Source organism: Arvicola amphibius, chromosome 6 (genome assembly GCF_903992535.2).
Source record: "Arvicola amphibius chromosome 6, mArvAmp1.2, whole genome shotgun sequence".
Lineage (NCBI taxonomy): Eukaryota > Metazoa > Chordata > Mammalia > Rodentia > Cricetidae > Arvicola > Arvicola amphibius.
The window spans coordinates 120,900,415-120,920,343 of NC_052052.2; the positions used below are offsets into that span (position 1 = coordinate 120,900,415).

Here is a 19,929-nt window from a genome sequence, read left to right on the forward strand (position 1 = left end):
ATGTTTTCAGTTTTCTGACTAATCAGATGTAAGTTATTGTAGGTTATGTTTTTAACAGAAATACATGAATTAGAAGTTAAAGAACCAATACTTTATTTAAATAACAAGTTTATCTAAACCTCTACACAGAAGACAAAGAAGTATTACTTTGTTATTTCATACTGTGAGGTGTGAAGACAGTGTATTTGGTGACTCTGAGTCACCATCTCTAGAGAATACAGTCCGGAGAAGGGCTTTGTTCCAGAAATATGATCAAGCCCTTCAGTTTTCTCTTTTGATTTCTACCATCTATCCTCTGTTCTTAGCAATGATTCATATGTGCACTTTGGTTTCCCCATGGGCATAGAATAAGAGCGACAGAAATTTGTTCTTTGTTGTGATTTGCTGGGCTTGGAACTTACAATGTGTTAAAAGTCAAAGGTTCTGAATAATGTAACTTTTCTGATAGGAGTAAGTCATCAATCACATTTTATGATTTTTATTCTGTAAGCTTGACTTCATGTGGCTTGAGAATAGGACATAACATCTTTATTCCACTTCTTAAAAAAATAGCTTTGGCTAGTCTGTATTTCTTTTAACCTTTCAACAATATATTTTTGAGTATACTAACTTATTAGTTTCTTTACAAGAATGAGGTAGGATTATTGTTTTCATTGCCCCAAATTCTCAAGGAAGGGAAATCAACATCTGAACAATGTTGATGAGACTCTTGTGTAAACTGTGATGTAAGTTTTGAAAGCATCATAAGGGAGAAGCCTCATCTGCCCTGAATTGGAGACCGAGAACATCACATCAAATTCTCTTTAATGATAAGCATCTATTATCAACTTCAGAGTTTATAGTCCTGAAAAGTGTCTCAGCTGGCAAGGCTCACCGTGGGATTAGACTGCTCAGACTTGCTTACTGTGCACAATGTGTTCTCGCTTGATGGATTGTGCTGCCCTCTTTTTAGATCATTTCTATGCTGTGACATAACAATGGTGCTTTTATTCTTAACTGAAGTATAATATTTCTATATATTAGTGCAGTAAGTCCATATGTGCTTACATTGTATAATGATTAAATTTAGGGTAATTAACATTTCCATCTCCTTAAGCCTTTGTCATGTATATGTGTTGGGAATGTTTGGACATTTCTAATTATTTAGAAATATGTAATTACTTGTTCATATCTTGACAGTGCTGCAGAACACTAGAACTAGTTCTTCCTAGGTAATGTATTTGGGGCACCTTATCCAGCCTTTCCTTGACCCCTCTGCTTCTTTCTAGTCAGTGTGATTACTGAACTACTCTCTAACAGTTAGAAGTGTACTGAGCTCGTCTGACTCCTTTTCCTCAGAGCTGTCAGGTATAGTGTATACTCCTAGCTAGGACCATGAGGCTCAATTTCTGTTCCAGAGTTTGCCGTGGATTCCGTGATTAAGGGAAATTAGTAAAGAATGCTGAAACTATCAACAATGGAGTATTCTGGGTCACTTATGTGGGGCAGAAATGTTCACAAAATAGGGAGGAAAAGAGACCACATTTCCTGTGCACCTCCCCCAGGTTGGGATTCCCACTCTTCCACCATAGCTCCAGCCCCAGGGAGAGACTCCAACCCCTTCTGAAGGTCACATGTGAGATTTTTAAACACCAGCAAAAAAAAAAAAAAAAAAAAAAAAGCATTTTTTAAAAGGTCACTTAACTCTGAAGAGTTAGTTTCTCCCCTTTTAGTTCCCTGCATGTTGATCAGACGTCTAAACATAGCTCCAGAAAGCCTGAAACTTGAGGTTTGAGCCATTGCCTTCCTTCATTCCTCTATTTGTGCAGTCACTGATTGCCTCTTCCTTTTGTTTGAGGACTTTGAGGGTTGAATGCCTGGTTCTAGGTGCCCATGACTCCGATACAAATGGTGCTCAGCCAGCTCAGGAGCAGCATCTCTCAGATACCAATGCTGTGTCACCACTCCAGCCAAGCACCCTAGAAAGGCTGTGCTCCTTCTTGGTTGAATATGATTCTTTAAACGATCATATGAACAACATGAACTGAAAAGATTTTGAGCCCTGCATTAGGCTTCGTTATCAGAGTAAGTCCCATCTGTGTTCCAGTCTACTAGCTAGCTCTTTCCACATTAAAAAGGAACTCCATTCAAACCTCAATTTGTATAACTTTGTGGTTATTTTCTTTCTGAGTTATTGTTACTTTGGGTCAGTAAATATTAAAAATGGCATTGACCTTAAATTACCTGTTGGATCATAACTTGCTGGAGCTCTCTTACATCTTTAGTAATTTATGAGCCTTGGCATTTGGGGTGTTCATCACAGCTTCTGTGTGACATTAAAAACTTGTGGAATTTTTGGAGATCTCCACTGGAGATTATGTTGAACAAAGAAATCTTTTTCAATAGATCTCTGAGTATGCTGTAAACATTTTTCTTATTTGTGATAAGTTTGTGCGTAGAAAATAACATTACTGAAAATATCAGTTGGTTCAAAAGTGATGTAAAGGAGGCAAGTTTGTTGTGAGGTAGTAGACCTATTGACATCACAGGTGACCAGACAGACCTGTGTCTGTCACACTGTCTTTTCCACTATGAGTAATGAATGAATTAATAAACATATTAATTGATAAGAAAACAAGCCACTCCTTTGAACTATTTTGGTCTTTAAAGTAAAACCTACAAGGAAAAGAGTTTTTCTTAGGCCAAAACCATATTCCATGCTGTTTCCAGCACAGATTGTCTAGATTTGGAAAGAGACACCTACACAGGCCCTGTGTAGTCATTGGATCTTCTGGGATAAAGAGGACTACGTCATGTTTTGTTTCTTTAGCTAACAACTTCCCTCTAATGCTTCTTGAGCTATGAAGCAGTGACCAGCTAATATGATATCAGGAGCTTGAGCTGCCCACGGGTTCCTGGTTGTATGTGTGGTGCTTTGAGTTAGAAAAGGTTCCAAGATGTTTATTTGAGTGGCATGGAGAGAATTGCTGGCCCATCATCCTCGAAACCCAAGCAGTCCCAGTTTCCACAGTATCCCATTTAGTGTCTACGTAAGAGAAGGGTGAAGATAGAACCTGCTTAATTCTTTTGAGAGTATTGACTGGCTGTAACTGCTTCATATATTAAAAGTATTAAGTCAAGAGGAGCCTCTACCCCATCAAATATCTTCAGATTCTAGCTAGTAATTTTGCTTGTGTTCTTTAACCTTTGTGAAATTTCAGAAGAACAGAAGTCACAGGTTCTCATTCATATGTGGATCCTCCATCCATAAGCCTACAGTGTGTATGTTTGCTTGTGTATATAGGTATACGTGTGTGTGTGTGTGTGTGTGTGTGTGTGTGTGTGTGTAGTCTTAAAATCTAGAAAGGAGTTGCCGAGAGAGGAATGGTGATGAGGAAGGATGAGGGTGGGGAAAGGGATCTGGGGAGGAGGATACAAGAGGACAGGTATGTAGCAGGGAACATGGTAGAAAATGTCTATTTAAAAAATTATTCACAATCAGAGTTCGCATGCTCTGCTCACATAGCTTAGACCTGAGTTGCTCAACCCCAGGCGGCTTTAATTCTTTTACTTTAAAAATGTGAATATTTTCCTTGAAGAAAGCTAATGTGAATGGGGAGCATAACTTTTTAAGCCGTGTGGAGGTCCTGGCTTCAGTAAAATTCTGCCTTTAATCTTTTAGAGAGATAAGAGGTTATGAGATCTACAGACAGAAGAAATTGTGCTCTGCAGGTCAGGAGCCTTTAAGATGTGCATCACCCTAGACAAGCTGGTTTACAACAGGATATCATGCAGCCAGCCTCCATGCCTGTGCTGAAGGGGCATTCTGAAAGCAACTACATTCCTGTGTATTCCTCACCTCTGTATAAATTTACTTCATCATTCCCTACCTCCTTACAGATGTGAAATTAATATTCTCCTAGAAATTAATTGCAAATTCTTTATTCCCCCATTAATCAGAGAATAAAAAAATTACCGACACATGTTCATCTAAATTTTTTTTAATATGGTTTTTTTTATATTTAAAAATTTCCATCTCCTCCCCTCCTCCTCCCTCTTCCCTCCCCTCCCCTCCACCCATACCCCCCCTCCCTCCCTCTCCAGGCCAAGGAGCCATCGGGGTTCCCTACTCTATGTTAAGACCAAGGTCCTCCCAACTCCCCCCAGGTCCAGGAAGGTGATCAACCAAGCTGAGAAGGCTCCCACAGAGCCCATCCATGCAGAAGAATCAAAGCCCAGCACCTTTGTCCTTGGCTTCTCAGTCAGCCTCCACCATCGGCCACATTCAGAGAGTCTGGTTTGGTCTCATGTTCCATCAGTCCCATTCCAACTGGAGTTGGTGATCTCCCGTTAGTTCTGTCCCACCGTCTCCATGGGTGAACGCACCCCTCACGGTCCTGACTTTCTTTCTCATGTTCTCCCTCCTTCTGCTCCTCATCAGGACCTTGGGAGCTCAGTCCAGTGCTCCAATGTGGGGCTCAGTCATTTTCTTCATCTATCGCCAGATGGAGGTTCCCTCACGGTCCTGACTTTCTTTCTCATGTTCTCTCTCCTTCTGCTCCTCATCAGGACCTTGGGAGCTCAGTCCGGTGCTCCAATGTGGGGCTCAGTCATTTTCTTCATCTATAGCCAGGTGAAGGTTCTATGGTGATATGCAAGAAATTCATCAGTATGGCTATAGGAACTGGCCTTTTCAGGCTCCCTCTCCTCAGCTGCCCAAGGAACTAACTGGGGGCGTCTCCCTGGAAACCCGGGAACCCCTATACTCAACTTGAGTCTCCCTTCTGAAAACTTTTTGCAGTGTCTGTACATTTTCACAAGAGAACATTAATATTTCCTGCTTCGTTTTTATGGTTTATTTTTTTATATTTAAAAATTTCCATCTCCTCCCCTCCTCCTCTCTCTTCCCTCCCCTCCCCTCCCCTCCCTTCCCCTCTACCCATAACCCCCTCCCTACCCCTCCAGGCCAAGGAGCCATTGGGGTTCCCTACTCTATGTTAAGACCAAGGTCCTCCCAACTCCCCCCAGGTCCAGGAAGGTGATCAACCAAGCTGAGAAGGCTCCCACAGAGTCCATCCATGCAGAAGAATCATAGCCCAGCGCCATTGTCCTTGGCTTCTCAGTCAGCCTCCACCGTCGGCCACATTCGGAGAGTCCAGTTTGGTCTCATGTTCCTTGATACCGTATCCTGGCAAGTGTTTTCATGCTATTCCTTTATGTTCCATGAAACACTTTGGGAAACACAGTAAGTCAGAAGCAATGCTGCAAACCACATCCCAACCTTACATAAATTACAACATACACATCTACAACACCTTTGAGATGCAGAGAGGGCAGGTAGTTCTCACGCATATTCCCAGCAACTGTGGACACAGAGTAGATAAGAAATCATCCTAGATTCAAAGAGATCATATTCAGTGTTGCCTGTTAGTAAAATTTAGTCCAAAACATCAATATATGACTTGAAAATAGTCGACTGGTATCTATCTGTCTTCCCTGCCTTTGTTCACCATAGCCTTTCAATTCCCCTCTTGAAAAGCAAAGTAAGAGTCTTATCAAATGCAAAGACAGACATGATAGCTCCTAACATAATCCCAGAACTCAGGGCACTGAGGCAGGGAGATTGCCATGAGTTCCAAGGCCAGCATGTGCTATTTAGTGAGTTACAGGCTGGCCTTAGTTGCACAATGAGACACAAAGACCACAAACACACGATAAACAAAAACAAAATCAAAACTCAACCACACAAACAAAACCAAATAACCTCCCCACAAAGATATAAAGCTTCCAGAAATCTTCCCTATGATTTCTTATTACTGCAAACTTTCGACTGCATGGACCTTCTAGCAGGATGAGAGGAAAGGGGAAGCCTTCGCTGAAAGCATGATCCATGAGGCAAAGATTTTAAGGTGTAAGGAGCTCACAAATGTGCTACAGCAAGCAGGGCTCTTTGGTTCTTTCTGTCAGAACATGTGGGACAGGTATAATAAGAATCTGCCTGTCCATCCAGGTGTCCTAAGAATAAGAGGCCTGGTGAGTCCATGCCTTGCATCACGCCCCTGGGAGATTCCAGCTTGCCCTGGTTGGGTGGGTTTTGTCTTGACTTGATAGCACACATGACATAAAGTTGCCTTTAGTGTTTCCCAGAACCACTCTGCTTTACTCATGAGTTACCCTTTGTGTCCTCGTCTGTAACATTGGCACACGGCAGTGATGTCTACCTGGGCCTGTGTCTTCCTTAGTGTTTCTCTTGTTGGGATAAAACGCCAAGAGAAAAAGTAACTTGGGGAGGGGAGGGTTTATCTTCAGCTCACAGTTTCACGTCACAGGCCATCACTGAGGCAGAGTCGGAACAGGAACTCAAACAGGGCAGGAGCCTGGTGGCAGGAGCTGATCCTGAGGCCATGGAGAGGTACTACTTACTGACTTGCTCCCGATGGCTTGTTCAGCCTGCTTTCTTATAGCACCCAGGACCACCTCCCCAGGGGTGGCACCACCCACAGTGAGCTGGGATCTTCCACATCAGTCTTCAATCAAGAAAATGCTTGCCCACAGTCCAACCCAGGGGAGGTATTTTCTCAACTGTGGATCTCTATTCCACTATGACTTAGTCTGTCAGGCTGACATAAAGCCAGTGGCGCATCCTGTTACTATCAGAGGCTAATTGGAAGTTATTTCCTAGTAAGACTGAAGAGAACATATATTTATTTAACTTGCTTTTTTTTCCATAGTATATCTGAGTTGAAATAATAGTCTCTTTGGATGGAGTTGATGACAAATGATGTCCATATAAAAGACTATGAATCCAAACACTGTTGTATGAGCATTCTGGATGTGGGTGGTATATAAATCTAGGGGAAGTATGACTAGCACCTTGTGTTTCCTTCTCGGCTGCAGTCTTCAGGGTGTTAATGCATAGTGGTCAGGAGTTGATTCTGTCATTAAACTGTTTACTTTGAATCTAGGCTATTATATATTAGTTGCATGGCTGTCTATTTCTCAGTGTTTCCAATATCCACATAGCTATAATACACTCACATGGCCTTATAAATAAAAGAGGACAATCATAGTGACCCACCTCACTAGATTATGAGGAGGATTAAGTGACTTTTAAAATTAAGATGTTCCAAATTCTGCTTGATACAGTTAAGGTTTCCATATATGATAACAATACATTAGAATAATGAAGTCAACATAGAGCATTTTCACAAGAGGAAGAGCAACAATAACATGTTCTACCTTTTTTCAATGGCTATATGTTTCCTACTCACAGGATGAGTAGCTCTCTCTCACCACAGACAACCTGCTGCTCCCAGTCGAAGCCTTACAAAGGCTTTTCTGGACTTTTCGTTCTACCTTCTTTAAAACTTCTGAAGCAGGTCTGGGTTTTCAAATAGGTGATTTGGCTGAGTAAGGAAGGTGACTGACACCATAGAACTGACCCAATGAATCTGTAAGATGCAAACAGGGTCAGAGCTTTTCTGTGTTGCTTTGCTATGTGTGGAACCATCCTGGGTTTCAGGGTTGGATATGTTTTTACTACCAGCAGCTTTGGCACAGCGAACATTGCTGCAAGTTCAGGGGACACGAACCATCTCTGGGAATCAGCTAATGGTCCGTGGAAGAACTTCTTCCCTTAACTCCACAGTATGAAGACTAATTTAGGACCATATGCTGTATAGACTTGGCACATGACAGTGCTGTGACTTCAAGAGGCCTGCTAATCAAGGAAGAGGTGGTCCATCTCTCAGCCTCAGGAGATGATTAGCAAACTTTCTCTGTAGACTGGTATACATTCTGCACTGGCATTGATACTTGGACGTATCAAGTTGTTCGGAGGAAGAAAATAAAAGATTCAACCAAGGTGTGGTAGTTGGAATGGGATATGCCCCCCCATGGGCTTAGGTATCTGAATTCCGGGTCCTGTCCATGGTTATTTTGGGAGGTTTAGGGGGTGAAAGGCTCTGGCGTCACTCTCAAAACACAGAGACTTGTTCCACTTCTAGTTCGTTTTCTGTGCTTCAAACTTGTGGTTGAAGGTGTGATCTCTCAGCTTCCTGCTCCAGTCACTGTTCCTGCCTGTGCCATGCCTCCCCACCAGGATGAACTCTTATCTGCCTGGCCCTGGAAGCTAAAACAAGTTCTTCCTTCTGAGTCGTTTTTATCATGGTGTTTTATTACAGCGACAGAAAAGGAGCTGAGACACAGGGAGAGGATAGGCTTAAAATTCAGGCATCTTTTCAAGATCGATATCAAGCTCTCCTTTTCCACTAAGGTATTTTTCTTTCCTCTGTTATGTCAGGGGACTAAGTGTTCCAACTGTGAAGGACTCAAGATAGGAGAGAGCAGAATTCTGAAATTGATACCTGTTTAGAAAGCCATGGTTAAGCCACACTGGCCGGTGCTTCCTCTGGCTAAATCTGATGTCTATGACTCCCAGTCATTTACCTCTGTTTCCCTCTTAGGCCTCTGAGTTTCTCTCTTCTATATCTCCAATTTTCTTTTCCTTTGCCTGTGAGTATTAGCCTACTCATGTTAGACTTGTAAGTTCTATTACATATTATTTTTTCCTCAGACATCCAAATCTGAGAGCTACTAAAGTGAGACAGGAGGCTGAGAACATTCGTTGTCTTAACTGTTCCCAAAAGTGTCTCCTAGAATTATCAGGAAGGGCCATACCAAGTGGAGGAGTGACTGTGATGGCTAACATGCCATTGAACTGCACCAGAGAAAAGAAGGGATGCTGTAACTGTACAAAACTATTTTAGGACATATGGGGACATTCAAGGGCACATGAACCTACTAAAGATGTGTTTTCAGTGATTTTTGTTTATTTTTTATCTTCTCTGGGTAAAGATCACAAGCATTGATTAAAATAATTGAAAGAAGTTGGGGGAATCATTGTTCTAAGGCTACTGTCTAGATCCTGAAACACATCTAGACAGTAGTAAAAGGAACAGCACCCTCAACTTGGAAAAACATCACAGTATGTGCCTAGTAGAAAGAGGTGGGAGAAGCAGTGAGGGTGCACTTACCTTATTGACACTGTGGTATTTGAGTGAACACTTCCATGTTTTATAAGAGAGAGCAAAGTAATTGGTGAATCATCTTCCTGTAGGGCAATGCAGGAAGACCATTACTTCACGGCCTGTACTGAACAGTCTTTGGCCTTCTCACCAGTAGATAATGTTCACATAATACTGTGCTTTTTTTTTTTTGCGAAGATATAAAGTGCCAAGAGAAGGTACCTCATTACTCAAAGAAGACTAATTTAATTGTGCAGGTCTCCCATTGCCATGCAGAGTCTGATGAAAAGGAAGCATGAGTCACCATGTCTAGTCTTCACCCTCATCCACTGTGCCCATTTCTCTAAGATGCTCCAGGGGTCAATTCTTCCAGGTTCTTTGTAAGAATACATAGTTCTGGTCATCACATCAAGCCAGGCACAAACACATGTACTTGACATCTCCACGTGGCCTGCCTTTTGAACTTCTTTGCAATTTGCATCATTTGCCCTTATCAGCATCTCTACTTGTGACTCACAAGACTGGTGTTGCTGCTTGGGGGTCAGACATCAGCATAGCTCAACCTTGCTTTGATCTTTTCCCTTAATTAACAGAAGCCATTTCCATGGTATAAGGAAGACTGCGATTTTTTTCTCTCTGGCTTCAAATGTCAAGTTTTTTTTCCTCTGAAAGCTGCCAACTTACCGCCCCATTTCTAATTTAAAATATGAAACAGAACTGCTATTCCCCAACCACAGCTGCAGTCAGAAGTGAATTCGCATTCCACTTTGGGAACATAAAACTTGATTAGAATTTTGCTTTTACACCATGGAGAAAGTATTCAAACCAGAGCTCTAAATCCTTGGGTAATGTGCTTGGCCACTTCAGGCAGAAATAATTTTTCTAGGAAAGAATACAGGAACCCTGCCATTGGGCTAGTGCTTGCAACTCAGTCCCTGGAGATCACTGCCAGAGAGGACGTGGAAAGAGAGCTCACCACAAAACACTCTAACTTGTCCTGTTCTTGCACTCTCTCTCCATTTGACTTTTTATTTAGTCTTTTAAAATTGGAACTTCTGGGTTCAGAGAACCTGGGAGAATGAGTGCAGCCCTGGGGAATGATGCAGAATCTCACTGAAAGAAAGTACATGCTGAACTTTGCATCTACAACTTGCCAATGGGGGGAAAAGCAAATTTAATAATTAAAACTCCATGTTCTCAAATAGTAAAGTGTCAATCTGGATGAAATTAAAGTCTAAATTCAAATGTTCTTATATAACAGACACCAGCAGCTCAAGGTAGTATCAACCACAATGTGCTGGGTCCTTCTACATAAATCACTCATTAAGAAAATCCCTATAACAGACCAATGTTATGGGCACGTTTTCTCAATTAAAATTCTCTCTTCCCAAATATGTCTGGGTTTGTGTGAAGTTGACAAAAAACAATCAGAACAGACATAGAACTAACTGTAACTCAAACAGTATAATGAAAATTTTTATTAATCCCTGTATATTTCTTGATTGTCTTAGTGACACACTACCACTGAGAAGGTTGTTGAGAAGGTGGGCTATTAAGAAGATCTGATCATTGGAAGATAAGCCAAGGGCACAAAGAAAGTGAAATCCAATGGACAGACACGTTCAGAGTCAATAGGATGAGAGTTCTCTCTTAAATAAGAACCTACTCCTGCAATGACTGACTTAGTGTTTTCTCATTGATTAGTTCTCCCCCCCTTAAATGTGGCAATACATACTATAAAGTCATTATGACTAAATGAATTAACCTATTTAAATCTTTGGAAAGGAACCTGAAACACAGTAAAACTCAAGCAAATGACTAGTTATTATGGAAATAACCAAAAGTCCATAAGTGTACTTTCGTTCCTATGGTAAATGGGAAGAAGTTAATGGTGATAATACCACTTGAACTGGGCAAGCTTTATGGAAGATTTAGGAAGCTTCATGATTATAAGATAGGAGAGAGAATTTTATAGGTTTAAGGAGGCAGAAAGTGTCAATGTGGGAATGAAGTGTTGATTAAAGAAATTTTGGAGATATAAAATTACAGCTAGATCTTAAATTATAGATGGCACACGTTCTATCCCTAACCCAGACATTATCTTCAATTGATAACTACCTGCAGATGAAACTTTCGTTTTCTCCAATGGAGTCTCATGGAGGATAAAAACACCTACTTGTAAGGGTGGACAGTGTACCCAGCAGTAGATGCCTACAGAAGATGAACTAACCAACATCTTTAAAGGCTCCTTGTCTCACAATGTTGTACCAGGGCATATATATATGCAATTTGTTTAGATATTAGGGCTTCCAGCTTTGTGTTTTCGTGATATTCCTGAGTGTGCAAATGAGTGGGGTCTCTGCATCTATATCTGTTTCTTGTGCCCTTTCTTGGACTCTTACAGTTCTGTATGTTTGTACTGTCCTATTCTGATGTCTTAGTTATTTTACTATATTAATTAGAAAACTGTTTATTTTTTAATGACAGACAGAAAGGAGTTAGATCTGGATGGGAGGAGTAGACTCAAAAGAAATATTCCTCTAGATATTTGAGAAAAAAATCATTTCAGTAAACAGAAAAAAATATAGATGGCCAGTGTGTTTCGTTCATGCCTAAATAATAAATTTACTAACTGTTCTAAGGTTACATGTAGATTGATCAGGTCTCAATGTTGTTAAAAGTCAGGATTTCTGAGGCATTTCAACATGGCTTGTAGAACAAACATTTCTTCTTCTGTACATAATGTCAGGGGCATTGCAACTTTGCCACCAATCACAAGAAACTCAGATTTGGTTCATGATGAATTAGGGAACCCATAGTGGGGTTCTACTGAGGGACTTTGAAAGAAAGACCTGTCTTGGAGACCACTTCTTTGGAGCACATTAAGTCTGAAATCTAAACAAGTTTGGCACTGATATTCCAGGACTGGTATTCTAAGTCTCCATTTACAGTGTCAATGCCTTGGAGTGATATCTTTATGGTAACGGCATCATAGGGAATGGGATATGTTACAAAGGAAGTGATTTTGCACAGGTGTTCTTTTCTGTAAGTCTCAGCTTATTCATCAGCTCAAGGATGCGTAGGCCGTTTTCAGGGTCAGTTGAAATAGAGCGCACCGGGTCCCAGTGTGGCCACTGAGTGAAAATGTTCCTGGAAAAGGTTAGCTTCCCTGTCCCTCCTCCCTCCCTCGCTCTCTTCTGTGGATAATGCTACCTCATGTGGCCAGAACCAAGATCCAGGACCACCGCAACTGAGAGTTCTATGTATGCTGTCATTTGCAGTGACACTGTCAAGCTGAAAACGCTTTTTATATGGAGGAGCTGTTTCATGGTTGTTTTCTAGCCTCGTCTCATTTATATCACATTATTCTTAAAACACGAGATATGAGGGAGCATGATTTGAAATATCAGTGAAGAGCTTCAAGCAGGAGTCTGTCCATGATCTTCCCCTTATTACAGTCATGTAGCTGGTAAGACATGTGCTTCTCCCCCCTCCCCCTGGAGAACAAAAATGCAAAAATTATCAACAAAATACTTTATTTTTTATTTTATTACTTTAAAAATATCAATCCAAATTACCACTTCCTCCCTTTCTCCCACTCCCTCCACATCCCCTCCCCCTCCACCCCGTCCAATCTTACGAGAGGGCAATGCACCCTGCCCTGTGGAAAGTCCAAGGCCCTCCCCACTACATCCAGGTTGAGCAAGGTTTACATCCAAAGAGAATAGAATCCCCCAAAGCCAGTACATGCAGTAGAGACAAATCCCAGTGCCATTGTCATTGGTCCCTCAGTCTGCCCCAACTGTCAAACACATTCAGAGGGACTGGTTTGATCCCCTGCTCGTTTATTCCCAGTCCAGTAGGAGTTGTTGAGCTCCCATTAGCTCAGGCACATTGTCTCAGTGGGTGAACCCCTCATGGTCTTGACTTCTAAGACCCTAAGCAATAGAGAGGGTGACTGAACTGGCCTTGCCATGTAGTCAGACTGATGACTATCTTAAATATCACTATAGAACCTTCGTCCAACAACAGATGGAAACAGAGACAGAGACCCACATTGGAGCTCCCAAGGTCCAGTAGAAGAGAGGAAGGAGGGAGAGTATGAGCAAGACACGTGCTTCTTAGAGCCCAGTGGCCTTAATATATTTTATCCACAAAAATAGGAGTATTAGATTTGATGTGTAGGTCTTAGCTGCTTTCCGGTGATGTCAGAGACATTGCCCTGTAGAAAGGTGAGTTTCCTGAAAGTTTCCAAGAGGTAACTTACTTATCTATGTGGTCCTAATCTTTCAGATGTCAAATGGGTAAAATAGGTGCCACAGAAAATTGTCTTGAGGATGAGAGTAATGGTCAATTACCTCCGCAATTTCAGGTTCATAGAGGGTGTGCAATACATCTTTAAGTGTTCTTTTCTTACGCCCAGGACAGAAGTGCCTGTTCACTGCCCTAGCAGGTTGTAGATCTGATCATTTGACAAATCCTCTTGCTCAGAAGAGACTGGTAGCATCCCTTGCCTGCATGCTGTTGTCAACAGATGAGGGGTTGACTCAACCAAGCCAGTCCTGTGATACAGAGTGTCTAAAGAGTGTTGGGTTTGTGGACTTTGAGAGCTAGGGGAACACTGGGTGGTATATGCCAGCTACCTTCCCTCAACACCTTTAGGCTTGTGCATGCCTGTACACGTGCCTCTGTGTGTGTCTATATTTGAGTAGCCATAGGTAATTTGATAGATTTCTCTCTAAAACATTTTTTAAATGATGAGACAAAAGTTAAAACAGCTGTAAAGTCAAAAAATCATCTTAAAACCTTGAGGTTTAGAAAACACAAGAGAAGATGAGAACCTGAGACTCCCTTGGTTGTTCAAGTTTGCTTCTGTTGCAAGTGTGACTTTCATTGCTTTTCTTTATCTCTGAGTCAATAATAATAAAAATAAGACTCTGAATTCAAGCTGAGCTCCCTCCAGCCATCAATCTCAAGTGTTTTGATGAATGTGGATCTTTGTATAGAGGTTTTAGTGAAGTTTGATGACGCCACAGGATATCACGAGGTGAATTTCTAGAAGACAGTGCTCATAGAGTTTCCATATTCTTGAAGAAGTCAGTGTTTAAACACTGAGATATAAGGACAATGATGCCAAATATAAGGACAGTGAGCGCTACTGTAGCACTCACGCTCTCTGCTTCATCCTCATGCGACTTCCTGTGTCCTTAAGAAATCTTACCCTTGGCATGTTGTCCTTATGTTCCAGATACAATCATTCTTTCTGTTAATTTGCTTAGCCCCCCTTCATTGCCTGGAATGAACTCTGCCACATTTCTGTCAGCTGGAATTCCTCACAACAGATTAAAAGCAATTTTCACTGAGTATTTTCTGAAGCCTTTGGCTCTACAGATATTGCTACAACCCTCTATAACATCCTTGTATTGCTTGTAGTACATTAACTCTGCTTTGTTTTTGTTAACATACCTTATATTCTACTAGACTGTCAGATGTTTCTAGGATAAATGCTGCAACCTGATTTATTTGTTTTATATTTCTTTTGTATCCAATGGTTAGCATAGGGTTATAAAATAATTGTATACCCATGGCCATTTTGAATGTTCACTGAATTAAGAATATATCAGAACAGGGGCAGGAAGATTAAATGCTATCACTAGAAGGCACACTTCAGTCATATAGCTTTGCTTCACTAACACATAGCTGGGCACCCATTATACATCATGCATTTTGCTAGCTTCTGGGGATGAAATGACACCTAGAGCTTAGTCTTAAAGTTATGCATAGACTCCTAGAGGAATTCATACCTAAGCAAACAAATGCAATGCCACCTTGGTGCTTTCTCAAAATCACACAGTTCAAGTCTATTCAGCTCCAAAGCCACCAAGAGCATTGAAGGTGGCTTCTGCTCGGACCCCTTAGAGAACAGCAGTAGTCTCTACTAAATAAGCTTGTGCTCCTGCTCTGGAAACACTGTTAAATCAAATTATTTTGTTTTGGTTCCAAACTAGGTCCTCCAGAAGTTGGGAAAAGCCGATGAAACGAAAGATGAACAGTTTGAAGAATATGTCCAGAACTTCAAACGGCAAGAGGTGAGTCCAGCTCCTAAGTTTCTGCAGCAGGAAGAACCATTTGTGTTTTCATGTTTGGTGTGGTTTGGATCACTCCCAAAGCTCCTGTGTTGAAAGTTAATCCCCAATATGAAGTCTTAAGGTCTCAATTTAATCTACTATGGTGTTTAGAGGCAAGGCCTTTCAGAAGTGGTTAGGATTAGGAAAAGTCATTCCGGTGGATTTACAAGAAGATGGATAGAGACCGGAGATACATGCTTTCTGACTCTTGTCATGTGACTCTGAGCTGCCTCGGGTCTCCGCCAGTAAGCCTGTCATTACCCCATGTACCCAAGAAGTACAAGCTAAAGTAAATCTCAGGTTTTTATACTGTACTTAGTCTGTGATCCTGTGTTGCTGGTAATAGAAAGTGGACTAACACCGTGAAGGTGGTACTCGAGAGTTCTGTATTTTGTGGAAGACAAGAGGGGAGGCAGCAGTTATTGACAGCAAGTTTGGAGTATAGTTTCAGGATATGATATTTTGCTATTCTCAGCCTTTTCAATAAAATAGCTAAGCTAATGGAAAGATGGTGTTTTGGGCACTCCATTTTTCTTAGAATCTTAGAAAGGCATTGCACGGTCTATCAAATGATTTCAGTTAGTGTGTGCTTAAGACTATGCATTTTGGGGTTAGGGAGGTCACTCCATCAGCAAAGTACTTACCTAAGAAGCAAGAGGAGGTGATTCTAACTTTTATCACACATATGAAAATGCAGGACATGATGGTGCACACATATAATCCCAGGGTAAGAGCGACAGAAACAAGGGAATCCCTGCAGTTTGTTGTCAGCCTAGTCTACCCTAATAGGTGAGCTTCAGGCCAAAGAGAGACCTGTCTCAGAGAGAGGACTTGATGGTATTTCTGAGGATGGTACCTTAGGTTGTCCTTCTGCCTCCATACACACACACACACACACACACACACACACACATATGCAACCTCCCATGTGTATGTAGATATGGTAGATATGGGCCCATTGCATAAATTGTACCTATTGTCCCTCAGGGCAGTAGATTCTATGTCAACATCTGTTTTTCCTTTGCACCGTTCTCCCACATTTCCTGAACTTGAATAGCACTCCACCAGGAAACTTGTCCTTTGTCCTCTTCCTTTTCTAGATAACTCTCAATGTCTGCTTTTGGAAAGTAGATTTAGATTGCGGAAGTGACTGTTTTCCCACCTTGAGGATTTCTGATCTAGTCTTCAAAACTCAGTCTTCTTGTCTAGTGAATCACTGTGGTTCCTATTAGCTTTTTGCATTGGATTTTCAGCCTATCACTTTTCTCGTACTTTAAAGTTTCCCAGAATTTTAGCTGGAAAACTGTCCCGGTCTATAATGTATTTATTTGTAGGTGGCACTGTGCATTTTCTAACTATAATTGTTCATTCCATGGACTTTTAAAAAAAATCTAAACCAAGTCAGATTTTTTTTCTTGTCTAAGATACTAGAAAACAGTATAGTTTGCTATATCATCAATTACATTAGATAATGGTTTCTGCCTCTTGGAGAAAAATCTGGGGTAGCTTCACTTTGGTGTTCCATCTCCATTTTTCCTCAAGGCAGGGTCTCTCCGTGTAGCCCTGGCCGTCCTGGAACTCACTCTGTAAGCCAGGCTGGCCTTGAACTCAGAGATCTGCCTGCCCCTTCCTCCTGAGTGCTGGGATTAAAGTCGTGTACCACCACTACCCTGCTTCCCCTCAGTTCTTGTCACTGCATACACTTCTCAAATGTGATGGGCAATGGGCTGATAATCACCCTTGAAAGCTTCTACATTGGCTCACTTGAGACTAATAACTGATTAAAAATCTGGGTAAAACTCAGAAAGTTGGTAAAATGTAAAGAACAATTCTACTTTATAATAATGATGTAGACTGGACAGGGGGCACACAGTTTCCTGAGTCTTTGAGAATCCCATTGGTTTCATTTTGAAAATATTTTTATATGAAAGCATCACATTTCTACATGTTTTTCTTGTTGTTTCCTATTGGATTCAGAAAGCGTTGGTTTACAGTCTTTATCATGGAGTGGAGACAGATGATGCCTTGTTCTTCTCTGAGTATTAGAGGCAGAGAAGGAAGGAGAAGGAGAAGAGAGGGGAGTAAGGGGAGGGGTTAGTTTTTTTTAAATTTATTTTTATTTTATGTGCATTGGTGTTTTGCCTGCATGTTTGTCTGTCTGAGGGTGTCAGATCTTGGAGTTACTTACAGTTGTGAGCTGACATGTGGGTGCTGGAATTGAACCCAGGTCCTTTGGAAGAGCAGCTCTCAACTGCTGAGCCATTTCTTCAGCCCGATAGTTATTTTCAATGGAAAAAAAAAAAAAAAACCTCCACTTTGAGAACCATAGTTAGGCCCAAAGAATTTTTACTTTAACGAGAACAAGATTTTACAGAGAACATGATCTTTTTTACCTTTAAAATATGTTGGTAATTGCAATGGTCATTCTTACTTGTCTACTTGATTGGATTGGTAATCACCTTGGTTAGGAGAACAAACCTCTGTTTATGAGGCTGTTTCTTAAGAGGAAGGAAGCCTTCTGAATGGAATAATATAAACAAATAGGAGGCCTAGGGGGAATAAAGGGAGAAGTAAGCCTTTATTTAATATTCAGACATTCTTCTTCATTTTCTGATATCCATGAAGTGAGCAACTTTGTTTCTCCGCCTGCTCTGCTTTGCCATTCTGCCTCACCATAGCCTAGAAACATTAGAACTAGCTACCATGTTCTGAGACAGTTGGAACAACGAGTCAAAATCCTTACTTAATTTCTTTTCCCTCTCAAGTATTTGATCACAGTGATTAAAAAAAGAAAATCTGGCCAGGCCGAGGTGGGGCATGCCTTTAATTCCGGCACACGGGAGGCAGAGGCAGGCAGATCTCTGTGAGTTCAAGGCCAGCCTGATCTACAAGAGATAATGTCAGGGCAGGCACCAAAGCTGCACAGGGAAACCTTGTCTCAAACATACAATCAGAAGAAAAACCTGACTAACAGAGTTTCTAATTCACATCTGTTGTGTGTGCTGGAAAAGGGGTGTTTGGTGTTCAGGAGCGAATGACCTACCAAGACTGCAGTCATCTCTACAAAGTCTAGTATTCTTAATGTTGTATCCTGGTGACTTATTACCCAAAGACAGACTCCCAGAGGCATTGTCTAATCTAGACAGCCTAGAGTTCATGTTATTCCAACAAATATGTATCTTTCAATCACCAATGGTGGATTGACAGTAGATTATGAATTGAATTTTTATTTATACTCTGTGGTCATGTGACAATAAATGTTTTAAAATTCTCTTTTGTAACATAGACATCCTCATAATTGCTGGTATGTCTCTACTAGTCTGTGTTGGAATAACCATAGTTTCTGATGTGTCTCTATTAGTCTGTGTTGAAATAAAGGTTGCATGAGTTCTGTCCTGGGTCTCTGGTTTGGAGCTTAGATTTAATTTATTTCAGCCCCACTTTTTTTTAAAAAATCTTGTCTCTTTTTCTAAAATATGGTTTGTTTGAGATGGACTGTATTGTATGAAAGGTGTGGTCCTACTGATCTGTTGGACTCCACTTGTAGTTTTTGTGGCCCAGATTTCAAACTGCTTAATTAGGATAAAGAGGAAGGAGAAAGGAGGGTAGAACAGCAGACAGAATCAGTGAACTTTTCTACCAAGTTTGGAATTTTCCATGATGCCAGCTAATCCAGCAGGAAGCAACACAATCTGATGTTAATCCTCCCTCTCCAGAGGTCGTTTTCCTTTTCCTGACTTTTCGCTTTTTTTAGAGTTTCTAACAAGAAAAATTAATTGGTGTGGGAACCAATTATTTTCAGTGCACCTGGCTGCCTGCTGATGGACCCTTTACTAAGTGGAGAAAAGCCCTCGGTGGGAAGAGGGACCTTGACATTTCTTTTTTCCTGCCTAATAAACTCACCCTTCCTGCTAATAAGCTCACCTCTGGCAAATCTGCTAGGATAACAAAAGAGCCAGTGGGTTGGTGGGACCCACGTTGGCAGCTGTCAGATCACATCATCTAGGTGATAGCGGGTGTGAGCACAGTCATCAAGGTCAGATTCCACAGCAGGGTTCCAAATGCTGGAAGAGAGAACCAGGTTTCATGTGTCTCCATTTCCTCTGTGAAGGGCCACGGTGGCGCAGGTGGTTCCTGCTTCCTTTCAGCCACGCTCTAGGGTGTCTGCTTTTGGTGCAATGCTTAGGACCAGATGTGTTTCAGATCTTGCGGACTCAAAATTTGAAAATATTTTACTTATTGAACATCATTTATCTGAAAATCCAAAATCTAAAGTACTTCTGAATTCAGAACTTTAAAAAAGTTTCCATTTCATAGTCTTTCAGATTTCATATGTTCTGAGTAGAGATACTCAACCTGTACATCAAGAATAAAAAACCCTGAGACCTTGACATCATTTCAGCTGCAATTGCAGACTCTAGCTACTAGGCTCCCCTGGAAACTGCTGGCTTCCCTGAGCCACAGATCCTGTTTTCCCTTTTTACCTCCACAGGGCCTGAAGTCTTACTCTGAAGTTGAACACGTTGGCTGATTCTTGACTATATTCCTTAGAATTTATTTCCAGTTCTGAGATGAAAAAGATTTTTATTATGTGTATCTATGAAGATACATTTATGACATATTCAAAGAAAAAATTGTCGTCATATATAGTCAGGCAGTGGGGGCACACACCTTTAATTTCATCACTTGGGTGGCAGAGGCAGCCAGATCTCTGTGAGTTTGAGGCCAGCCTTATGTACAGTTTTGGAACAGCCAGAGCTGTTTTCACAGAGAAACCCTGTGTCAAACCTTCTTCC

General features: G+C 41.2%; 1 protein-coding gene across 4 annotated transcripts in view; it reads left to right on the forward strand.

The window, feature by feature from the left end:
- The window catches only part of Amph (amphiphysin), a 190,810-nt gene that overhangs the window by 65,919 nt on the left and 104,962 nt on the right, over window positions 1–19,929 (forward strand). For all 4 annotated transcript variants that reach the window (XM_038334080.1, XM_038334081.1, XM_038334083.1 and 1 more), the window contains exon 2: window positions 15,014–15,094. In XM_038334080.1, coding sequence (XP_038190008.1) covers window positions 15,014–15,094 — 81 coding nt within the window. The remainder of the gene's footprint in view (window positions 1–15,013; window positions 15,095–19,929) is intronic.